The 23,997-nt window shown below is 42.6% G+C and overlaps 1 protein-coding gene across 2 annotated transcripts in view; it reads left to right on the forward strand.

The window, feature by feature from the left end:
* Positions 1–22,864, forward strand: part of smyd3 (SET and MYND domain containing 3) — a 316,927-nt gene extending 294,063 nt beyond the window's left edge. Inside the window, exons 11-12 of one of the 2 annotated variants that reach the window (XM_034187931.1) lie at positions 21,807–21,918; positions 22,643–22,864. In XM_034187931.1, coding sequence (XP_034043822.1) covers positions 21,807–21,918; positions 22,643–22,759 — 229 coding nt within the window. In that variant the 3' untranslated portion in view covers positions 22,760–22,864. The remainder of the gene's footprint in view (positions 1–21,806; positions 21,919–22,642) is intronic. The other variant, XM_034187939.1, reaches the window with a different exon arrangement.
* Positions 22,865–23,997: the final 1,133 nt, after the last annotated feature.

Consider the following 23,997-nt stretch of genomic DNA (forward strand, 5'->3'; position numbering starts at 1 on the left):
AAACTTGCTGGACATGATGAGGACTCCGCCCTGAACGTCTACATATCTTACGTTCCCACCTGCGCCATAGCACCCCCCGGTGGTGGCGGGAAATATCCTATTTTTACTTTAAGAGGTCCTGATGTCACATACTTAACCCAATCAACTTCATTCCACTTCTAAACATGCAGAACAAATTGGTGAATGTAGGCGATGAACGCCGTGAAGTTACGAGTAACGGCGTCCGTGTGGCGGCGTGCCGAATATTGCCCATTTGCCATGAAATTACGTTCTTCATTTTGACGGCTTTTATTTTGTCACATCATCATGAAAATTGATACACAGGTCGAGCATGACAACCTCTTACAATTCATAGGGGCGTCGCCCATGGGCGAGGCAAAATGCCTCAATAGCGCCCCTTGAAACTTTCAAAAACCCCTCCACATAGAGGTTTTTTTGGAGTAGGGAGATGAAAATTGGTACACATGTGTGACTTTCATAGTCGTACAAAAATGTCTCTTGCACCATGAGTCTACTCCAAACAGGAAGTCACCCATTTTGAATTTTCTTCTCATTTTGGCGTGATTTCCACATGTTGTATTTGAACGAACTCCTCCCAGGGATTTTGTCCAATGCACTTCACATTTCTTTGACAGCATCTAAAGATGATACTGAACAAAAGTTATCGAAAGCTTTTCTCTATGTTGAAGGGTCTGGCCGCTATGGTGCCGCCATTTTGACCCTTTGCCATAGAACATCAAGTCATGATAACTCCTTCATGCTTTGCCTGATTGACTTGAAACTTCACATGTATGATGACGGCTGGTCCCTGAACACACCCAGCCCCTCTGTTTGTACACTGAGCGCCCCCTACTGGATGAACAATCAACATGTCATAACTCCTTGATGCATTGTGTGATTTGTTAAAAATTTTAACTGTGTGATGAGTGGTTACCCCTGCATGCACATGCCCACATGTGGTCACAAGGGCACCCACTGGCCTGGGTAGGCGGTCGCGCGGAACGAGGGCCCATGTATGACTGCTTGCAGTCCTAGTTTATTATTATTATTATTATTATTCTCACTCTTGAAATTGAAATTTCGGCCTCTTCCCATGCTCAAAAACTCAGCAAACTTTCCAAAGTCGTCCGGCCGGATCCGAAATTCGATATTGTGGGGGCCTTGCACATGGTCGCAGAAAAACCGCGAAATAGCGCCCCCTAGAAATTTTCAAAAAACCCTCCGCATTGGTCTTTTTTCGTCGTAGCCTCACGAAATTCGGTACACATATTTACCATGCCAGGACGCACGAAAAAGTCTCTTACTGTCATGGTGAAATAGCGACAGGAAGTCAGCCATTTTGATTTTAAGTTTAGATTTTGAGCAAATTTTTGACATTTTTGGCCATTTCCACTATCAACTTCAATCAATCAACTTTTTTCTTGTATAGCGCCAAATCACAACAAACAGTTGCCCCAAGGCGCTCCACATTGCAAGGCAAGGCCATACAATAATTATGAAACACAGTCTACGTCTAAAGCAACATAACCAAGGGATGGTCCAGGGTCACCCGATCCAGCCCTAACTATAAGCCTTAGCGAAAAGGAAAGTTTTAAGCCTAATCTTAAAAGTAGAGAGGGTATCTGTCTCCCTGATCTGAATTGGGAGCTGGTTCCACAGGAGAGGAGCCTGAAAGCTGAAGGCTCTGCCTCCCATTCTACTCTTACAAACCCTAGGAACTACAAGTAAGCCCGCAGTCTGAGAGCGAAGCGCTCTAATGGGGTAATATGGTACTATGAGGTCCCTAAGATAAGATGGGACCTGATTATTCAAAACCTTATAAGTAAGAAGAAGAATTTTAAATTCTATTCTAGCATTAACAGGAAGCCAATGAAGGGAGGCCAACACGGGTGAGATATGCTCTCTCCTGCTAGTCCCCGTCAGTACTCTAGCTGCAGCATTCTGAACCAACTGAAGGCTTTTTAGGGAACTTTTAGGACAACCTGATAATAATGAATTACAATAGTCCAGCCTAGAGGAAACAAATGCATGAATTAGTTTTTCAGCATCACTCTGAGACAAGACCTTTCTGATTTTAGAGATATTGCGTAAATGCAAAAAGGCAGTCCTACATATTTGTTTAATATGCGCTTTGAATGACATATCCTGATCAAAAATAACTCCAAGATTTCTCACAGTATTACTAGAGATCAGGGAAATGCCATCCAGAGTAACGATCTGGTTAGACACCATGCTTCTAAGATTTGTGGGGCCAAGTACAATAACTTCAGTTTTATCTGAGTTTAAAAGCAGGAAATTAGAGGTCATCCATGTCTTTATGTCTGTAAGACAATCCTGCAGTTTAGCTAATTGGTGCGTATCCTCTGGCTTCATGGATAGATAAAGCTGGGTATCATCTGCGTAACAATGAAAATTTAAGCAATACCGTCTAATAATACTGCCCAAGGGAAGCATGTATAAAGTGAATAAAATTGGTCCTAGCACAGAACCTTGTGGAACTCCATAATTAACTTTAGTCTGTGAAGAAGATTCCCCATTTACATGAACAAACTGTAATCTATTAGACAAATATGATTCAAACCACCGCAGCGCAATGCCTTTAATACCTATGACATGCTCTAATCTCTGTAATAAAATTTTATGGTCAACAGTATCAAAAGCAGCACTGAGGTCCAACAGAACAAGCACAGAGATAAGTCCACTGTCCGAAGCCATAAGAAGATCATTTGTAACCTTCACTAATGCTGTTTCTGTACTATGATGAATTCTAAAACCTGACTGAAACTCTTCAAATAGACCATTCCTCTGCAGGTGATCAGTTAGCTGTTTTACAACTACCCTCTCAAGAATCTTTGAGAGAAAAGGAAGGTTGGAGATTGGCCTATAATTAGCTAAGATAGCTGGGTCAAGTGATGGCTTTTTAAGTAATGGTTTAATTACTGCCACCTTAAAGGCCTGTGGTACATAACCAACTAACAAAGATAGATTGATCATATTTAAGATTGAAGCATTAAATAATGGTAGGACTTCCTTGAGCAGCCTGGCAGGAATGGGGTCTAATAAGCATGTTGATGGTTTGGATGAAGTAACTAATGAAAATAACTCAGACAGAACAATCGGAGAGAAAGAGTCTAACCAAATACCGGCATCACTGAAAGCAGCCAAAGATAACGATACATCTTTGGGATGGTTATGAGTAATTTTTTCTCTAATAGTCAAAATTTTGTTAGCAAAGAAAGTCATGAAGTCATTACTAGTTAAAGTTAATGGAATACTCAGCTCAATAGAGCTCTGACTCTTTGTCAGCCTGGCTACAGTGCTGAAAAGAAACCTGGGGTTGTTCTTATTTTCTTCAATTAGTGATGAGTAGAAAGATGTCCTAGCTTCACGAAGGGCTTTCTTATAGAGCAACAAACTCTTTTTCCAGGCTAAGTGAAGATCTTCTAAATTAGTGAGACGCCATTTCCTCTCCAACTTACGGGTTATCTGCTTTAAGCTACGAGTTTGTGAGTTATACCACGGAGTCAGACACTTCTGATTTAAAGCTCTCTTTTTCAGAGGAGCTACAGCATCCAAAGTTGTCTTCAATGAGGATGTAAAACTATTGACAAGATACTCTAACTCCCTTACAGAGTTTAGGTAGCTACTCTGCTCTGTGTTGGTATATGACATTAGAGAACATAAAGAAGGAATCATATCCTTAAACCTAGTTACAGCGCTTTCTGAAAGACTTCTAGTGTAATGAAACTTATTCCCCACTGCAGGGTAGTCCATCAGGGTAAATGTAAATGTTATTAAAAAATGATCAGACAAAAGGGAGTTTTCAGGGAATACTGTTAAGTCTTCTATTTCCATACCATAAGTCAGAACAAGATTTAAAATATGATTAAAGTGGTGGGTGGACTCATTTACTTTTTGAGCAAAGCCGATAGAGTCTAATAATAGATTAAATGCAGTGTTGAGGCTGTCATTCTCAGCATCTGTGTGGATGTTAAAATCGCCCACTATAATTATCTTATCTGAGCTAAGCACTAAGTCAGACAAAAGGTCTGAAAATTCACAGAGAAACTCACAGTAATGACCAGGTGGACGATAGATAATAACAAATAAAACTGGTTTTTGGGACTTCCAATTTGGATGGACAAGACTAAGAGACAAGCTTTCAAATGAATTAAAGCTCTGTCTAGGTTTTTGATTAATTAATAAGCTGGAATGGAAGATTGCTGCTAATCCTCCGCCCCGGCCCGTGCTACGAGCATTCTGACAGTTAGTGTGACTCGGGGGTGTTGACTCATTTAAACTAACATATTCATCCTGCTGTAACCAAGTTTCTGTTAGGCAGAATAAATCAATACGTTGATCAATTATTATATCATTTACCAACAGGGACTTAGAAGAAAGAGACCTAATGTTTAATAGACCACATTTAACTGTTTTAGTCTGTGGTGCAATTGAAGGTGCTATATTATTTTTTCTTTTTGAATTTTTATGCTTAAATAGATTTTTGCTAGTTATTGGTGGTCTGGGAGCAGGCACCGTCTCTACGGGGATGGGGTAATAGGGGGATGGCAGGGGGAGAGAAGCTGCAGAGAGGTGTATAAGACCACAGCTCTGCCTCCTGGTCCCAACGCTAGACAGTCACAGTTTGGAGGATCCCAAAAAATTGGCCAGATTTCTAGAAATGAGAGCTGCTCCCTCTAAAGTGGGATGGATGCCGTCTCTCCTAACAAGACCAGGTTTTCCCCAGAAGCTTTGCCAATTATCAATGAAGCCCACCTCATTTTTTGGACACCACTCAGACAGCCAGCAATTCAAGGAGAACATGCGGCTAAACATGTCACTCCCGGTCTGATTGGGGAGGGGCCCAGAGAAAACAACAGAGTCCGACATTGTTTTTGCAAAGTTACACACCGATTCAATGTTAATTTTAGTGACCTCCGATTGGCGTAACCGAGTGTCATTACTGCCGACGTGAATTACAATCTTACCAAATTTACGCTTAGCCTTAGCCAGCAATTTCAAATGTCCTTCGATGTCGCCTGCTCTGGCCCCCGGAAGACAATTGACAATGGTTGCTGGTGTCGCTAACTTCACATTTCTCAAAACAGAGTCGCCAATAACCAGAGTTTGATCCTCGGCGAGTGTATCGTCGAGTGGGGAAAAACGGTTAGAGATGTGAACGGGTTGACGGTGTACACGGGGCTTCTGTTTAGGGCTACGCTTCCTCCTCACAGTCACCCAGTCAGCCTGCCTTCCCGACTGCACGGGGTCTGCCAGGGGGGAACTAACGGCGGCTAAGCTACCTTGGTCCACACCGACTACAGGGGCCTGGCTAGCTGTAGAATTTTCCACGGTGCGGAGCCGAGCCTCCAATTCGCCCAGCCTGGCCTCCAAAGCTACGAATAAGCTGCACTTATTACATGTACCGTTACTGCTAAAAGAGGCCGAGGAATAACTAAACATTTCACACCCAGAGCAGAAAAGTACGGGAGAGACAGGAGAAGCCGCCATGCTAAAACGGCTAAGAGCTAGTAGCTACGCTAAGCTAGCGGATTCCCAAACAGGGAATCCGACACTAGACAGGCTGTGGAGCAGCACAGGCAACGCACGACAACAGTGCTAAAATAAAATAAAAATCCACTGGACAGGCTGTGGAGCAGCACAGGTAACGCACAACAACAGTGCTAAAAAATAAAATAAAAATAAAAATCCACTGGACAGGCTGTGGAGCAGCACAGGCAACGCACGACAACAGTGCTAAAACAAAATAAAAATCCACTAGACAGGCTGTGGAGCAGCACAGGTAACGCACGACAACAGCGCTAAATAAAAATCCACTGGACAGGCTGTGGAGCAGCACAGGTAACGCACGACAACAGCGCCCAAAAAAATAAAATAAAAATCAAAATCCACTGGACAGGCTGTGGAGCAGCACAGGTAACGCACGACAACAGTGCTAAAAAATAAAATAAAAATCCACTGGACAGGCTGTGGAGCAGCACAGGTAACGCACGACAACAGTGCTAAAAAAAAAAATAAAAAAAATAAAATAAAATAAAAATCCACTGGACAGGCTGCGGAGCAGCACAGGTAACACACGACAACAGTGGTAAAAAATAAAATAAAAATCCACTGGACAGGCTGTGGAGCAGCACAGGTAACACACGACAACAGTGCCAAAAAACAAAACAAAAATCCACTGAACAGGCTGTGGAGCAGCACAGGTAACACACGACAACAGTGGTAAAAAATAAAATAAAAATCCACTGGACAGGCTGTGGAACAGCACAGGTAACACACGACAACAGTGCTAAAAAATAAAATAAAAATCCACTGAACAGGCTGTGGAGCAGCACAGGTAACACACGACAACAGTGCTAAAAATAAAATAAAAATCCACTGGACAGGCTGTGGAGCAGCACAGGTAACACACGACAACAGTGCTAAAAATAAAATAAAAATCCACTGGACAGGCTGTGGAGCAGCACAGGTAACACACGACAACAGTGCTAAAAATAAAATAAAAATCCACTGGACAGGCTGTGGAACAGCACAGGTAACGCACGACAACAGTGCTAAAAAATAAAATAAAAATCCACTGAACAGGCTGTGGAGCAGCACAGGTAACACACGACAACAGTGCTAAAAATAAAATAAAAATCCACTGGACAGGCTGTGGAGCAGCACAGGTAACACACGACAACAGTGGTAAAAAATAAAATAAAAATCCACTGGACAGGCTGTGGAGCAGCACAGGCAACGCACGACAACAGCGCCAAAAAATAAAATAAAAATCCACTGAACAGGCTGTGGAGCAGCACAGGTAACACACGACAACAGCGCCAAAAAATAAAATAAAAATCCACTGAACAGGCTGTGGAGCAGCACAGGTAACGCACGACAACAGTGCTAAAATAAAATAAAAATCCACTAGGCAGGCTGTGGAGCAGCACGACAACAGTGCTAAAAAATAAAATAAAAATAAAAACGAAAGCGTTAGCAAGCTAGTTAGCTTGCCAACGCTGATGAAGGTTAGCTGATAAAAGAGCTCCGTCGCGATGCTTCGACCGTTAGAGGTCTTCTTTAGGCGTTGGAGCACGGTGAAAAAGTAAAAAAAAGTAAAAAAGTCTTGAAAAAGACTGTTAATTCAAAGAACTCAAACAGCTCAGTTCAAACAGCTAACAGATACAGCAGAACACCGCTGTGCTCCGGAACCAGAAAAAAGTCCACCCTCCACCACAATAAGCACTACTTACATTTGAACGAACTCGTCCTAGGGATTTCATCCGATCGTCTTCAAATTTGGTCAAAATCATCACAACACAATGGTGATCAAAAGTTATCAAAAGATTCTAATTAAGTCAAAAGGCGTGGCTGCTAGGGGTCGTCAAACTTTGGTGAGCTTTTCGGAGCATGCCATTTCACTTCGAACCGCTGTCACGCCCACATACTTCATTGTAGATCCTTCAAACTTGCTGGATATGATGAGGGCTCCGCCCTGAACGTCTGCATATCTTACGTTCCCACCTCCGCCATAGCGCCCCCCGGTGGTGGCGGGAAATGTTCTATTTTTACTTTAAGAGGTCCTGATGTCACATACTTAACCCAATCAACTTCATTCCACTTCTAAAACATGCAGAACAAATTGGTGAACGTAGGCGATGAGCGCCCTGAAGTTACAAGTAACGGCGTCCGTGTGGCGGCGTGCCGAATATTGCCCATTTGTCACATCATCATGAAAATTGATACACAGGTCGAGCACGACAACCTCTTACAATTCATAGGGGCGTCGCCCATGGGCGGGGCAAAATGCCTCAATAGCGCCCCCTTGACACTTTCAAAAACCCCTCCCCATAGGGTTTTTTTTTTTGGAGTAGGGACATGAAAATTGGTACACGTGTGACTTGCATAGACGTACAAAAAAGTCTCTTGCACCATGGGTCTACTCCAAACAGGAAGTCGGCCATTTTGAATTTTCTGGTCATTTTGGCGTGATTTCCACGTTGTATTTGAACGAACTCCTCCTAGGGATTTTGTCCAATGCACTTCAAATTTCTTCCAGATCACCCAGAGATGATACTGACCAAACGTTATTGAAAGCTTTTCTTTATGTTGAAAGGTGTGGCCGCTATGGCTGTGCCATTTTGACCCTTCGCCATGGAACATTATACTTAAACAGGTACTGAAGTCACATAGTTAACCCCATCAACTTCCTTCCACTTCTAAAACATGCAGAACAAGTTGTTGAATGTAGGCGATGAACGCCGTGAAGCTACGAGTAACGGCGTCCGTGTGGCGGCGTGCTGAATATTGACCATTCGCCATGAAATTACGTTCTTCCTTTTGACGGCTGTAATTTTGTCATATCATCATGAAAATTGATACACAGGTCCAGCATGACAACCTCCTACAATTCATAGGGGCCTCACCCATGGGCGGGTCAAAGTGCCTCAATAGCGCCCCCTTGAAAATTTCAAAAAACCCTCCCCATAGGGGTTTTTTTTGGAGTAGGGAGATGAAAATTGGTACACATGTGTGACTTGCATAGACGTACAAAAAAGTCTCTTGCACCATGAGTCTACTCCAAACAGGAAGTTGGCCATTTTGAATTTTCTTCTCATTTTGAAATGATTTCCACATGTTGTATTTGAACGAACTCCTCTTAGGGATTTTGTCCAATGCACTTCAAATTTCTTTGACAACATCCAAAGATGATACTGACCAAAAGTTATCAAAACCTTTTCTCTATGTTGAAGGGTGTGGCCGCTATGGTGCCGCCATTTTGACCCTTTACCATGGAACATCAAGTCATGATAACTCCTTCATGCTTTGCCTGATTGACTTGAAACTTCACATGTATGATGATAGTTGGCCCCTGAACACACCCAGCCCCTCTGTTTGTACACTGAGCACCCCCTAGTGGATGAACAATCATCATATCGTAACTCCTTGATGCATTGTGTGATTTGTTTAAAATTTTAACTGTGTGATGAGTGGTTGCCCCTGCATGCACATGCACACATGTGGTCACAAGGGCACCCACTAGCCTGGGTAGGCGGTTGTGCGGAACGAGGGCCCGTATATGACTGCTTGCAGTCCTAGTTTAGATTATGTCTCTCACAGTGGACGTGCACCTAAGATGAAAATTTCAGACCCCTCCATGATTTGTAAGTGAAAGAACTTGCAAAATCGCAGTGTGTTCAAATACTTATTTTACTCACTGTACATAGACAACAGCAGGTGCAGACAAACACACAGGACTCGGGAAGCAGATCCACAGAGGACAAACATGACAGAAACCCCATGAACAGATGACCCCACAACATAGGTGCTTCAAAAGCCGAGTCATGTATCCTGTAAAATGCAGTGAAGGAATAGATACAAGTCTGTCCTATTCAGTTTGTTAACAGGATAACTTCATTTCAATTCAATTTCAATTTATTTTCACTTAGATTAGATTAGATTAGATACACTTTATTGATCTCACAGTGGAGAAATTATGTTTACACTCCAGTTACCTCAGAAAGCAATTAGTCCACAGTTATTACTTGTTTACCGTAATAATGGCACACATCAGAATTAAAGGCAACACATACACATTTGACATTGTTTATGTGCAGTAAGTTTGAAGAAGTCCGTTATCCGAATTGAGGCAAGTGGGTGAAGGCCACGCAGCAACCCTGAGATGCGCCGCCATCAGCTTGGGGGGGAGTGACGGGGGCTGCAGCTAAAACTGCACCGCCCCCGCCGAAGGGGGAAGGAGTGACATTTAGCAGGTGCCGGAAAGGGGGGTGTGTTGATGGGGGAAGGAGGGGGTGGGAGGAGGGAATGGAGCATGCTTCAGTCCTGTGAAAAGCAGTTTATTGTCTTTGTGAGATGAGATATGAAACAGCCACCGTTCCCCAGGCCGAAACAAAGCCTTCAGGAGGAAAAACAGTCGGGCAATTTGACCTTCAGGCTTGATAAGCCTGTAATGTTATGGTTTAAGCAGTGAAAAACACTTTTTAACAGTTCCACTTGCACAACCAAATCCCAATTATGAATTAACAATTTTCCCAATTATGAATTAAGAATATTCACCGGTCTGAAATCTTCAGCTTCAACTGCAAGGCACGCATCTGCTCCAAGATTTCATCCAATTTGCGTCTGAGTTCAAGAGTCATCGCAGTCTGAGAATGCACTGACTTGCCAACCTCGTTAATCATGACGGGCCGTGGTTCTTGATGCCGCCGTCTTCCAAATTTTCCAGTAGATCAGGGCAGCACATAAGCCAAAAAGTACCAGCCCTGCTACCATAAGACCAAAAATGAATAAATCCTCGACGTCCTCAACGGAGAAAGGCGCCAAGCATGCCACACGCCAGGAACTCCAGGAATCGAGAACATAGCCCGCAGGATAGTTTGCATGTTATACGAGGTCTGTCCATAAAGTATCGTACCTTTTTATTTTTTTTTTAACTATATGGATTTGATTCATGTGTTTTCACGTCAGACAAGCTTGAACCCTCGTGCGCATGCGTGAGTTTTTCCACGCCTGTCGGTGACGTCATTCACCTGTGAGCACACCTTGTGGAAGGAGTGGTCCCGCCCCGTCGTCGGATTTTCATTGTCTGGAAATGGCGGAATGATTTGGGAGTTTTTTCCATCAGAATTTTTTCAGAAGCTGTTAGAGACTGGCACCTGGAAACCATTCGAAAAATTTATCTGGCTTTCGTTGAAAATTTTACATTCTTCACAGAGGATAAGGACTGCACGACCGATTCGCTGTTCAAGTGAGACAAAGAACGCCTCCGTTTCGGCGTGTTAGAGGACAAGTTGCGACATGCCTACCTCGGCTTTCAGTGCTTACCAGTCGAGTGAGTTATAAGAGAAATTGTGGAGAGCTGGGCATGTCCGAACTTGTCCTCTGACATGCCGAAACGGAGGCGTTCTTTGTCTCACTCGAACAGCGAATCGGTCATGACGCACAAAGCCTCCGCACGGCTTTCCACAACAAAATCTCTTGTTAAAAGTGAAATCTGCCGGAAAATGGTTGATGTCCAGCTCTTGTGATAACCAGAGAAAGTGCACACGATGGTCCCAGCTCCACACAGCCATCCGTTTAGAAATAATCCGGTGGTTCGTGCCTGTCGTCGCGGCTCAGAGCGCGGCACACCGAGCGCCATTGTGGGCCGTCCTTAAAGCTGTAGTAATAGTCCTTATTCTCTGTGAAGCCCATAAAATTTTCACCGAATGCCAGATAGATTTTTCGAATGGTTTCCAGGTGCCAGTCTCTAACAGCTTCTGAAAAAATTCTGATGGAAAAAAAACCCCAAATCATTCCGCCATTTCCAGACAATGAAAATCCGATGACGGGGCGGGACCACTCCTTCCACAGGGCGTACTCACAGGCGAATGACGTCACTGACAGGCGTGGAAAAACTCACGCATGCGCACGAGGGTTCAAGCTTGTCTGACTAAATCCATAAAATAAAAAGGTACGATACTTTATGGACAGACCTCGTATAGCGCCAAATCATAACAAGGTTGCCTCAAGGTGTTTCACACAAGTAAGGTCTAACCTTACCAACCCCCAGAGCAACAGTGGTAAGGAAAAACTCCCTCTGAGGAAGAAACCTCAAGCAGACCATACTCAAAGGGGTGACCCTCTGCTTGGGCCATGCTACAGACACAAAATTACAAAACTATTCACAAAACGAACATACAGGAAATGTTGCCAGTGCACAAGACGGTTTCTGGAACAGATACCACACCCATCTGTGAATGGAGCCGCACCTCAGAGAGAAAAACAGACTTACAAACAATAAATTCTATCATTGTGTAACTTGCCAAATTAAAAGGACATACAATGAACAAATGCGTTCACATTTTGTGAACTTTTATGCACCAGAACAATCTAATAAGCAACTTTGTTTTGCCTGTGTAATATCACATAGACATATATGCCACCTACTGGATCATTTGCAGATGCTGGGTTGATGGTGGATTTGGACCAGATGTGGTTCTCAGAGAGACAGACAGGCAAAACCTTTCCAGACAGAAATGTACTAAATCATAGACGTAGACTTGTTTTGTTATACGCAAGTGAGCTAAGAATTTAAGTTACAGGAGAATCGAAGGAATGAGTTAGTATATCAAGTGTTAGGTGTTTCATTAATTATTCACCAAAAGAAAATCATAATATGTTCTGTATCGTGATGTGGTCATTTTGAGTCTCAGATGTTAACCACCACATTGTGTGACCCATAGTTGGGAGATTAAAAAGTGGTAGTTTGGTTCAGTTAGTTCAGTTTTGTCATGTCGGTGCTAACAACAACTACATTTTTCTTCATCTTTGCTGAAGATAGCATTGTGGGTATGTATCCACTGCTTCACATCATTATTTTGACATCAGTGATGTGATGATTTATTTATTTTTAAAAAGAAATGCTTGAAGTTGCTTCTGCTATAAGTACAATGTTGTTGATATTTAAAAGTCATATGAAAAAAAAGATAAACATAAATGAACAAATGTAAAATTGGTTACATGTAAAAAATCACCAGTAGTAGTAGACAGTAGTTTTAAGTTGAATACATGTTAATTAGTTTGTTTTGTTTTTTTGTTTTTTTGTACGAGGGCTGTCAATAAAGTTACGGTCCTTTTTATTTTTTTCAAAAACTATATGGATTTCATTCATATGTTTTTATGTCAGACATGCTTGAACCCTCGTGCGCATGCGTGAGTTTTTCCACGCCTGTCGGTGACGTCATTCGCCTGTGAGCACTCCTTGTGGGAGGAGTCGTCCAGCCCCTCGTCGGAATTCCTTTGTCTGAGAAGTTGCTGAGAGACTGGCGCGTTGTTTGATCAAAATTTTTTCTAAACCTGTGAGACACATCGAAGTGGACACGGTTCGAAAAATTAAGCTGGTTTTCAGTGAAAATTTTAACGGCTGATGAGAGATTTTGAGGTGATTCTGTCGCTTTAAGGACTTTTCACGGTGCGAGACGTCGCGCAGCGCTCTCAGGCGGCATCGTCAGCCTGTTCAAGCTGAAAACCTCCACATTTCAGGCTCTATTGATCCAGGACGTCGTGAGAGAACAGAGAAGTTTCAGAAGAAGTCGGTTTCAGCATTTTATCCGGATATTCCACTGTTAAAGGAGATTTTTTTAATGAAAGACATGCGGACGGGTCCGCGCGTCGGGACGCAGCCGCCGCGACGCTCCGCCACAGGAAAAACACCTCTGTTGAAAGCCTTAAGGACAAGTTGGAACATGTCCTGCCTGTTAAACAATTTCTCATATACTCACTCCACTGAAAGCCATCAAAAGCCGCCTGGATTTTACAAATGGTTATCAACACGGAGGTGTTTTTCCTGTGCCGCCGCACCGCGTCGGCTGCGTCCCGACGCGCGGATCCGTCCGCACGTCTTTCATTAAAAAAATCTCCTTTAACAGTGGAATATCCGGATAAAATGCTGAAACCGACTTCTTCTGAAACTTCTCTGTTCTCTCATGACGTCCTGGATCAATAGAGCCTGAAATGTGGAGGTTTTCAGCTTGAACAGGCTGATGACGCCGCCTGAGAGCGCTGCGCGACGTCTCACACCGTGAAAAGTCCTTAAAGCGACAGAATCACCTCAAAATCTCTCATCAGCTGTTAAAATTTTCACTGAAAACCAGCTTAATTTTTCGAACCGTGTCCACTTCGATGTGTCTCACAGGTTTAGAAAAAATTTTGATCAAACAACGCGCCAGTCTCTCAGCAACTTCTCAGACAAAGGAATTCCGACGAGGGGCTGGACGACTCCTCCCACAAGGAGTGCTCACAGGCGAATGACGTCACCGACAGGCGTGGAAAAACTCACGCATGCGCACGAGGGTTCAAGCATGTCTGACGTAAAAACATATGAATGAAATCCATATAGTTTTTGAAAAAAATAAAAAGGACCGTTACTTTATTGACAGCCCTCGTATGTTTCAGTTTCACATTTTCCTTGAAACATCAATAAACCTGTGGACACAAGACTGTCTTCAGAGTTTTGATGTTAGGAAAGAGTTAAACTGGCTGTCAGAGTACATAGAACAAGTATACAGAGGACAGCACAAAGCCATGACTTCTTAACTGTTTCACTGTATTTACATTCTAAAACTTAAAGTCGTACCTCCACACAATGCCTGCAGAAAGGGCTTTACAAGAATTTAGCTATGAAACACAAACAGAGAAAGAGAGATGGTCAGCCAATGAGAATCCCTAGATGTTACAAAGCCCCCTGGGAAATATAATCCCACCAGCATGTCCTGGGTCTTCCCTGGGACTCCTCCAAGTGGGACATGAGTGGAAGACCTCCTGAGGGAGATGACCAGGGGGCATCCTCACCAGATACCTAAACTGAGTCAGCTGGCTTCATTTGATGCGAAAGAGCAGCAGGTCTACTCTGATTTCCTCCTGGATAGTTGAGCTTCTCACCCTGTCCCTGAGTTTAAGCCCAGACAACCTACAGCAGAACCTCATTTCTGCATCTTGTATCTGCAACCTTGTTCTTTCGGTCATTACCTAAAGCTCATGACCATAGTTGAGGACAGGAATGTAAATCGACTTATAAATTGAAACTCTTGCCTTCGGGTTCAGCTCCTTTTTCACCACGATGCTCCAGTACAGTGTCCACAAGACCTCAGATGCAGCACCGATTCGTCTGTTGATCTCACACTCTGTTGTAATTTTGCTACAGTTAATACACTCAACAAAAATATAAACGCAACACTTTTGGTTTTGCTCCCATTTTGTATGAGATGAACTCAAAGATCTAAAACTTTTTCCACATACGAGGGCTGTCCGTAAAGTATAGGTCCTTTTTATTTTTTTCTAAAACTATATGGATTTCATTCATATGTTTTTACGTCAGACATGCTTGAACCCTCGTGCGCATGCGTGAGTTTTTCCACGCCTGTTGGTTACGTCATTCGCCTGTGAGCACTCCTTGTGGGAGGAGTCGTCCAGCCCCTCGTCGGAATTCCTTTGTCTGAGAAGTTGCTGAGAGACTGGCGCTTTGTTTGATCAAAATTTTTTCTAAACCTGTGAGACACATCGAAGTGGACATGGTTAGAAAAATTAAGCTGGTCTTCAGTGAAAATTTTAACAGCTGATGAGAGATTTTGAGGTGATTCTGTCGCTTTAAGGACTTTTCACGGTGCGAGACGTCGCTCAGCGCTCTCAGGCAGCGTCATCAGCCTGTTTCAAGCTTAAAACCTCCACATTTCAGGCTTTATTGATCCAGGACGTCGTGAGAGAACAGAGAAGTTTCAGAAGAAGTCGGTTTCAGCATTTTATCCGGATATTCCACTGTTAAAGGAGATTTTTTTAATGAAAGACGTGCAGGCGGATTGCAGCGTCGGCTCGCAGCCGCCGCGACGCTCCGCCACAGGAAAAACACCTCTGTTGGAAGCCTTGAGGACAAGTTGGAACATGTCCAGCTGATAAACAATTTCTCATATACTCCACTGAAAGCCATCAAAAGCCGCCTGGATTTTACAAATGGTTATCAACACGGAGGTGTTTTTCCTGTGCCGCCGCGTCAGGCGGACCCGTCCGCACGTCTTTCATTAAAAAAATCTCCTTTAACAGTGGAATATCCGGATAAAATGCTGAAACCGACTTCTTCTGAAACTTCTCTGTTCTCTCACAACGTCCTGGATCAATAGAGCCTGAAATGTGGAGGTTTTAAGCTTGAAACAGGCTGATGACGCTGCCTGAGAGCGCAGCGCGACGTCTCGCACCGTGAAAAGTCCTTAAAGCGACAGAATCACCTCAAAATCTCTCATCAGCTGTTAAAATTTTCACTGAAAACCAGCTTAATTTTCGAACCATGTCCACTTCGATGTGTCTCACAGGTTTAGAAAAAATTTTGATCAAACAAAGCGCCAGTCTCTCAGCAACTTCTCAGACAAAGGAATTCCGACGAGGGGCTGGACGACTCCTCCCACAAGGAGTGCTCACAGGCGAATGACGTCACCGACAGGCATGGAAAAACTCACGCATGCGCACGAGGGTGCAAGCATGTCTGACGTAAAAACATATGAATGAAATCCATATAGTTTTTGAAAAAAATAAAAAGGACCTATACTTTACGGACAGCCCTCGTACACAATATCACCATTTCCCTCAAATATTGTTCACAAACCAGTCTAAATCTGTGATAGTGAGCACTTCTCCTTTGCTGAGATAATCCATCCCACCTCACAGTTGTGCCATATCAAGATGCTGATTAGACACCATGATTAGTGCACAGGTGTGCCTTAGACTGCCCACAATAAAAGGCCACTCTGAAAGGTGCAGTTTTATCACACAGCACAATGCCACAGATGTCGCAAGATTTGAGGGAGCATGCAGTTGGCATGCTGACAGCAGGAATGTCAACCAGAGCTGTTGCTCGTGTATTGAATGTTCATTTCTCTACCATAAGCCGTCTCCAAAGGCGTTTCAGAGAATTTGGCAGTACATCCAACCAGCCTCACAACCACAGACCACGTGTAACCACACCAGCCCAGGACCTCCACATCCAGCATGTTCACCTCCAAGATCGTCTGAGACCAGCCACTCGGACAGCTGCTGAAACAATCGGTTTGCATAACCAAAGAATTTCTGCACAAACTGTCAGAAACCGTCTCAGGGAAGCTCATCTGCAAGCTCGTCGTCCTCATCGGGGTCTCGACCTGACTCCAGTTTGTCATCGTAACTGACTTGAGTGGGCAAATGCTCACATTCGCTGGCGTTTGGCACATTGGAGAGGTGTTCTCTTCACGGATGAATCCCGGTTCACACTGTTCAGGGCAGATGGCAGACAGCGTGTGTGGCGTCGTGTGGGTGAGCGGTTTTCTGATGCCAGTGTTGTGGATCGAGTGGCCCATGGTGGCGGTGGGGTTATGGTATGGGCAGGCGTCTGTTATGGACGAAGAACACAGGTGCATTTTATTGATACCGTGATGTGATCCTGAGGCCCATTGTTGTGCCATACATCCAAGAACATCTCCTCATGTTGCAGCAGGATAATGCACGGCCCCATGTTGCAAGGATCTGTACACAATTCTTGGAAGCTGAAAATGTCCCAGTTCTTGCATGGCCGGCATACTCACCGGACATGTCACCCATTGAGCATGTTTGGGATGCTCTGGACCGGCGTATATGACAGCGTGTACCAATTCCTGCCAATATCCAGCAACTTCGCACAGCCATTGAAGAGGAGTGGACCAACATTCCACAGGCCACAATTGACAACCTGATCAACTCTATGCGAAGGAGATGTGTTGCACTGCATGAGGCAAATGGTGGTCACACCAGATACTGACTGGTATCCCCCCCCAATAAAACAAAACTGCACCTTTCAGAGTGGCCTTTTATTGTGGACAGTCTAAGGCACACGTGCACTAATCATGGTGTCTAATCAGCATCTTGATATGGCACACCTGTGAGGTGGTATGGATTATCTCAGCAAAGGAGAAGTGCTCACTATCACAGATTTAGACTGGTTTGTGAACAATATTTGAGGGAAATGGTGATATTGTGTATGTGGAAAAAGTTTTAGATCTTTGAGTTCATCTCATACAAATGGGAGCAAAACCAAAAGTGTTGCGTTTATATTTTTGTTGAGTGTATGTCTGTTTTTCTCTGTAGAAGAGTTTGCATAATGTTTAAAATGGTGATTAAAATGTTCTTTGCCTTGGAGAAATTGAAATGAAATTACTGTGGCATTGGACAAAAAACAAAATCTAATTAAGCAGAATACTCTCGGCTAAGCTTTTCCGCCACCATTTTGTTAGCTTTTTTACGTAGTGAGATAATCTGAGCTTTCCTCTTCCAAACGGCAGGCAGTGGATCTTTTGTTCCAAACAAGAACCTCATTAGTTCCACCGCATTTACTTAAAAATGCCGCACATTTCCGCCACTATTAATTTCTGTTTCTCATACTCATAGCCGAGAGCTATGGCTTTCTAACTAGCTGTGTACAACAAGAACTCATTTCAATTTACTCTCCTGGGTTCGGGGGTGGGGGGGGTCAGCGACAGATGAGAAAATTCAGGACAGGGTAATTTAGTGATGTTTTTTTTAATTGCTGTGTGGTTCTGTATGTAAAGATAAGTTATAATTGGAGTCTCGTCTTGGTGATTTGTTGGTATTTGCTTGTTGTGGCTGCTTGAATCAGTGGCTCTGTAATTAAGCCAATATTGTAGCTCATGGGCGCCTATTGTTGTGGGTTTATCCTTTGAACTTTGTACTTAATAAAAATTTAACCACAGTATCAGGGACCGCCTCTGCAGTCAGCAGGCCTGTGAGCTTGTAATTTAGTACAAGCGTTGATTAAACAATCAAGAAATCAGATATTCCAGAGTTTTTCTGCAAATATAATCTTTGTTTTTAATAGCAGATGCCCTCATTTTATTTACAGTGTCTTTCATGAAATTAAAAATGGTTGGTTTCAGTATAATACACAATTTGAAACAATTTAATTTACTCAGTCCATTTTTTCATGTGTTTTGGAATAGTTTTTAGTTCCTTTTTATTGTGGTTAATACGAGGTCTGTTAGAAAAGTATCCGACCTTATTATTTTTTTCAAAAACCATATGGATTTGAATCACGTGTGATTACATCAGACATGCTTGAACCCTCGTGGGCATGCAAGAGTTTTTTCACTCCTGTCGGTTACGTCATTCGCCTGTGGGCAGTCTTTGAGTGAGGAGTGGCCCACCCTCTCATCGTTTTTTTCATTGTTTAGGAATGGCTCAGAGACTGCTGCTTTGTTTGATCAAAATTTTTTCAAAAACTGTAAGGCACAACTGAGTGGACACCATTCGATAAATTCAGCTGGTTTTCGGTAAAAATTTTAACGGCTGATGAGAGATTTTGGTCTGTAAGTGTCGCTTTAAGGACAGCCCACCGCGCCTGACGGCGATCTGCGCGCCGACGCGGTGTCGTCTCGCTGTTTCAAGCTGAAAACTTCCTAATTTCAGGCTCTGTTCACCCAGGTCGTCGTCAGAGAACAGAGACGTTTCAGAAGAGGTCGGCATGAGGAGTTTATGCGGACATTCCACTGTTAAAGGAGATTTTGTAATGAAAGAACGTGCGGGCAGATTCGCATGTCGGGCCAGACCCGGCCGCGGAGGGTCGTGACAGGAAAAACACCTCCATTGGAAACCTTAACGGACAAGTTGGAACATGCCCAGCTGTTAAACAATTTCTCAGATACTCACTTGTTGAAAGCCATCAAAAGCCGCCTGAATTTTACAAATGGTTTTCAACACGGAGGTGTTTTTCCTGTCACGGCGCAGACGGATTTGCGTCGTCGTCACGGAACCGACTCTGCGAATTTGCCCGCACGTTCTTTCATTACAAAATCTTTAACAGTGGAATGTCCGCATAAACTCCTCATGCTGACTTCTTCTGAAACTTCTCTGTTCTCTGACGACAACCTGGGTGAACAGAGCCTGAAATGTGGAAGTTTTCAGCTTGAAACAGCCAGACGGACGCCACCTCCGACCGCGCCGTGCCGATCCGCTTTGTGAGCTGTCCTTAAAGCGAAAGAAACTCCACAATCTCTCATCAGCCGTTAAACTTTTCACCGAGAACCAGCTGAATTTCTCGAATAGTGTCCACTCAGATTCCCTCACAGGTCCTGAAAAAATTTTGATAAAGCAACGCGCGCCGTCTCCAGCAGCGTCTCAGACAAAGGATTTCAGCCGAGAGAGCTGGACCAGTGCTCACTCAAAGCCTGCCCACAGGCGAATGACATCACCGACACGCGTGAAAAACTCACGCATGCGCACAAGGGTTCAAGCATGTCTGGTGTAATCGCACGTGTTTCAAATCCATATAGTTTTTTTTTTTTTTTTATAAAACTGCCGGTTAGTTTTCTAATAGACCTCGTATAAAATAAAACCATTTCTGTGCATAGTCATCCATAAAATTTGGCTAGAATAGAGATGGTAAAATTGAAGGACACAGATTCATTGTTAGCAGCTTTAATCCCGGCAGCTCGCAGGGTTAAAAGTACGACAATAGACTGGAAGGAAAAGCAAGAAAAGAGATTAGAAGAGAGGAATGGATAAGGAAGAGAGTATAAAAGACAAGCCAAGCAGCGTAAATAAATGTTTTGAGAATTGTTGTGTTTATGAACACTAAACCTATTTCCTGGGAGTCCCTGTTGTGTATTTGTTGTTGTAGGACTTTAAAATGTCCGGTGTGTATGTTTATTTATTTGAGTTATTTTAAATTAAACCTTTTTTTTTTTTTTTTACTATACTGCAAAGTAAAATGATACAAAAATGCTTTAAAATTGGAGTCAGAAATCTCTGATTGCTCTTGTTCTTTATTATTAAGATACCTTGTTCTTAAAAGTGGATCTCTTGGATTTTTAAGATTGCGTACCTGGGGTTGAAAGGTGCCACAAAAAAAATTTTGTGCTCTGCTGCGGCTACAATGCCGCAAGTATTCACAAATGTCACCTTACTAAACAGTTACACAAACGTCCAATTCCACAAACACCCCGATCCTTCTACAAAAAGTGACCCATACACAAGCGTTACTGTTAGCAAACAGTTCTGTGTAGTGACTGCTGACATCTTGTCATTTATTGAAATATTTCAGCTAAAGAATGAAAGAATGTCTGTATTTTTTTTTTTCTTTTCGGAATAGTTTTTAAAAAAGGTTCACATTTGTGCCACCAAATTTATGTGTTGGGTGACCTGTGTGGCTAGTGCTAAAAATATTAGGACCTATCCCTGATTGAACTATTAGGGAAACTGCTACAACACATCACAGCTGAACATCCCACATATCCTGTTTTTTCTACTTTGTCACACAGTTATGTTGTTTTACTGCAGGAAGCGGTTTCTCAAGAGACAGCACTTTTAAAGTTTTTCCCGCTTCTGTTTCTGCACTTGTGTTCACTGAAACTGCAGTTTAAATTCTCATGTTCGTTCTGCGTCTCTTTCAAGCTTTTAGCTTTTAACTTGTGTGTCGCTTTGGATGAAAACATCTGCCAACTGGATAAATGTTAACCACACAGGCACAAACCTTTTCAACTCTCCAAGATGCTTTGAGAAGCTTATCGTCACTTACATACCACACTGGAGAAGTGTGGCTTTTACACACACACATGCACACGCACACAATACATATAATCTGTTTTCCTTTGGAGTGATAAACTCAATAGTTTTTTTGGTGTTTGTTTTTGGTGAGAACTACATTTCTCATCTTTATTTTGTGAAAGGAGCGACAGTCTTATTTTGTGAAATTAGTGTTTACTTTTTTATTTTTTACAAAAGATTAGCAGTATGTATTTGCACAAATCTGTACAATTCAATTATTCGTACATTCACTTACAGTGAAGAAGTCAGTTGTTTATCTATTTGTATTAATTAATGATTCTGCAGAGTAAGTCACAGAGAGGGAAGATAAGGACTATTAATGCTGTGAGGAGGATGTTGAACATGATAATGCAAATAAAGTTTTATGTTTTTCCTTTGGGTGATCTCATGATGCTAGTCACGTCTCCAATTTAACCAAGTTGATACCCACAGCTATAGGAAGTGCCACTGAAAATAATCCAGTATAACCATTATTATCCTCTCTGGTCAGAAGGAGGATATACAAGTACACTCAGTCTTGTGTCCATCGGTATGTCAGGCACACTTTCTTCTGCCCACGGTAATGAACAAAATTTATCGGATGCTCACCATCTTTGATCTGGGTGTCATAAATGAGTGTATCTCACTTTAGGTTGAATGGATTACAGTCATGTTTCGTCAAGATTCCCTTTCGTTTTTCTTTTTTTAAGCAGACTGTACTACCCTGATCCCCATCCAGTCCATGGGATCCAGCTGATGAGAGTTGGAAAGTTGCAGCATTATCTGGACCGCATCAAGGATGCTTTAGAAACCTTCAAAAAGGTAGGTGAGTGTGTGGGCTCTGCCTTCGTGGTCTGTACTGCACAGTCTAAAGGGCATTGCACGAGTATCCATTCCAGTTAGGGGGCATCCAACGTCACTTTGCTATTTAGAAGACACGGAATCTGAGCACAAACTGAGTGTACACAATGAAAAGTGTATTTATTCTCTTAATCATGGGGCCCTGAGATAGACAGGCATCCTGTCCAGGGTGTACCCCGTCTCTCGCCCTATGACTGCTGGGATAGGCACCAGCCCCCCTCTGACCCTTAATTGGTGTAAGCAGGTACAGTGAATGAATGAATGAATTAATCATGGGTGTGTTTTGAGAACATGAATTAAACCAATCAGTCTGTCATCCGTCATTACCTTTGAATGGTGGGGGTGCTAATGCACATCCCTGTGACTACAAGCTGAGTGCACGTGTGTCACAAACCTGCTTATGTAGGTTTTATGAATATCACGCCATTTAAATAGCAGAAAAACTCTGTGCTTGACTTTAGACCAGGTTTTTTGGTGGTCCACAACAGTATTGCATCTTCATTGCACCTAACACGCTTAATTTTAAGACCAACTCGCCAGTTGGTGCATGGATGAGCACTAGTACAATTGGTACTTGCACAAAGTGGACATGAAAATGACAGCTGTGTATTTGTGCAAAGGTGTTTTCAGAATGTAGCGGTAGTGCAGCTTAGATCATCCTCATGTTTGTTTATTCCTTTCCCAGGCCTATCGAATCATAACCCTCTCCCATGGTGATGATCACCCCCTGACCTCTGACCTGCTGAGGAGGATGAAAGAATGCCAAATTGAAATGGATCATCAAACAATGAGAAATGACTAACCTACAGCAACAACAATTCTGCTACAGGAAACTTAGATGTGATGCAGAGGTGGATTTTATAAATGCTGACTTCTAAAACATGAACAGCATGCCCCCTCCATTTAATCTATAAATGTTGAATTAAAATTCACATCCACAAAGGCTGGATTCACTTAATTTCAAATTCTTTATCAGTAAGAAAATTTTATTATCTGTGACCTCTTGTATTGTTGTGTGAAGAAAAGTAAAGAAATTTAAAAGTTTGGCTTTTCTCATCTTTATCTTTGCTATAATGAACCGGCACCTTGTTTTACTGTACACTGGAGGATAATTGGTAAAACAAGGCCATCATTATAAATTAAAGAAGCATAATACACACACACACATACATTAGGGATGCACCAATACCACTTTTTCCCCACACTGAGTACAAGTACGAGTACTTACATTTGGGTACTTGTCGATACTGAGTACCAATATGAATACTTAATGCAACCATTACAATTTCATGATGACTTTGAAAATGTTTTATTCATCAAGTTGTTCCTTACTTTTTGACTGCATCTGATACCAATATTATTAGCTTTGTTTTTATTTACAAACATGTAACTTCACTTTTTGTCAACAACATATTGTCCTTTAGCATTAACCGTGTGTTTCTTAACAAACATGGCACCGCCAGACATCTCACTGAAATGCTTCAACACTACAAAATATACAACACCAATAACTGAACTAAAACTGTCCATCACTAACTTTACTTATGTCTGTGAGTACGAGTGTTGCCACAGTTACTTTGAAAAAGTAATCCAATTACTGATTACTCCTTGAAAAAGTAACTTAGTTACTTTACTAATTACTCAATTTTTAAAAGTAACTAAGTTAGATTACTAGTTACTTTCAGCAGCTGGGGAGGGGAGGTGATGGTCTAGTGGTTAAGGTGTTGGGCTTGAGTCCAGAAGATCATGGGTTCAACTCCCTGCCTGACTGAAAAATCACTAAGGGCCCTTGGGCAAGGCCTTTAATCCCCTATTGCTCCCGGTGTGTAGTGAGCGCCTTGTATGGCAGCACCTTGACATCGGGGTGAATGTGAGGCATAATTGTAAAGCGCTGTGAGCGTCTGATGCAGATGGAAAAGCGCTATATAAATGCAGTCCATTAAATTCTTTCTAACATTTAAATTCTTTCTAAACATTTAAGTTGTTGAAACTATTATTATTATTATTATTATTATTAAGGAGAATTAGTAATAGTATGAA

This window comes from Thalassophryne amazonica, chromosome 2 (genome assembly GCF_902500255.1).
Source record: "Thalassophryne amazonica chromosome 2, fThaAma1.1, whole genome shotgun sequence".
In the NCBI taxonomy this organism is placed as follows: domain Eukaryota; kingdom Metazoa; phylum Chordata; class Actinopteri; order Batrachoidiformes; family Batrachoididae; genus Thalassophryne; species Thalassophryne amazonica.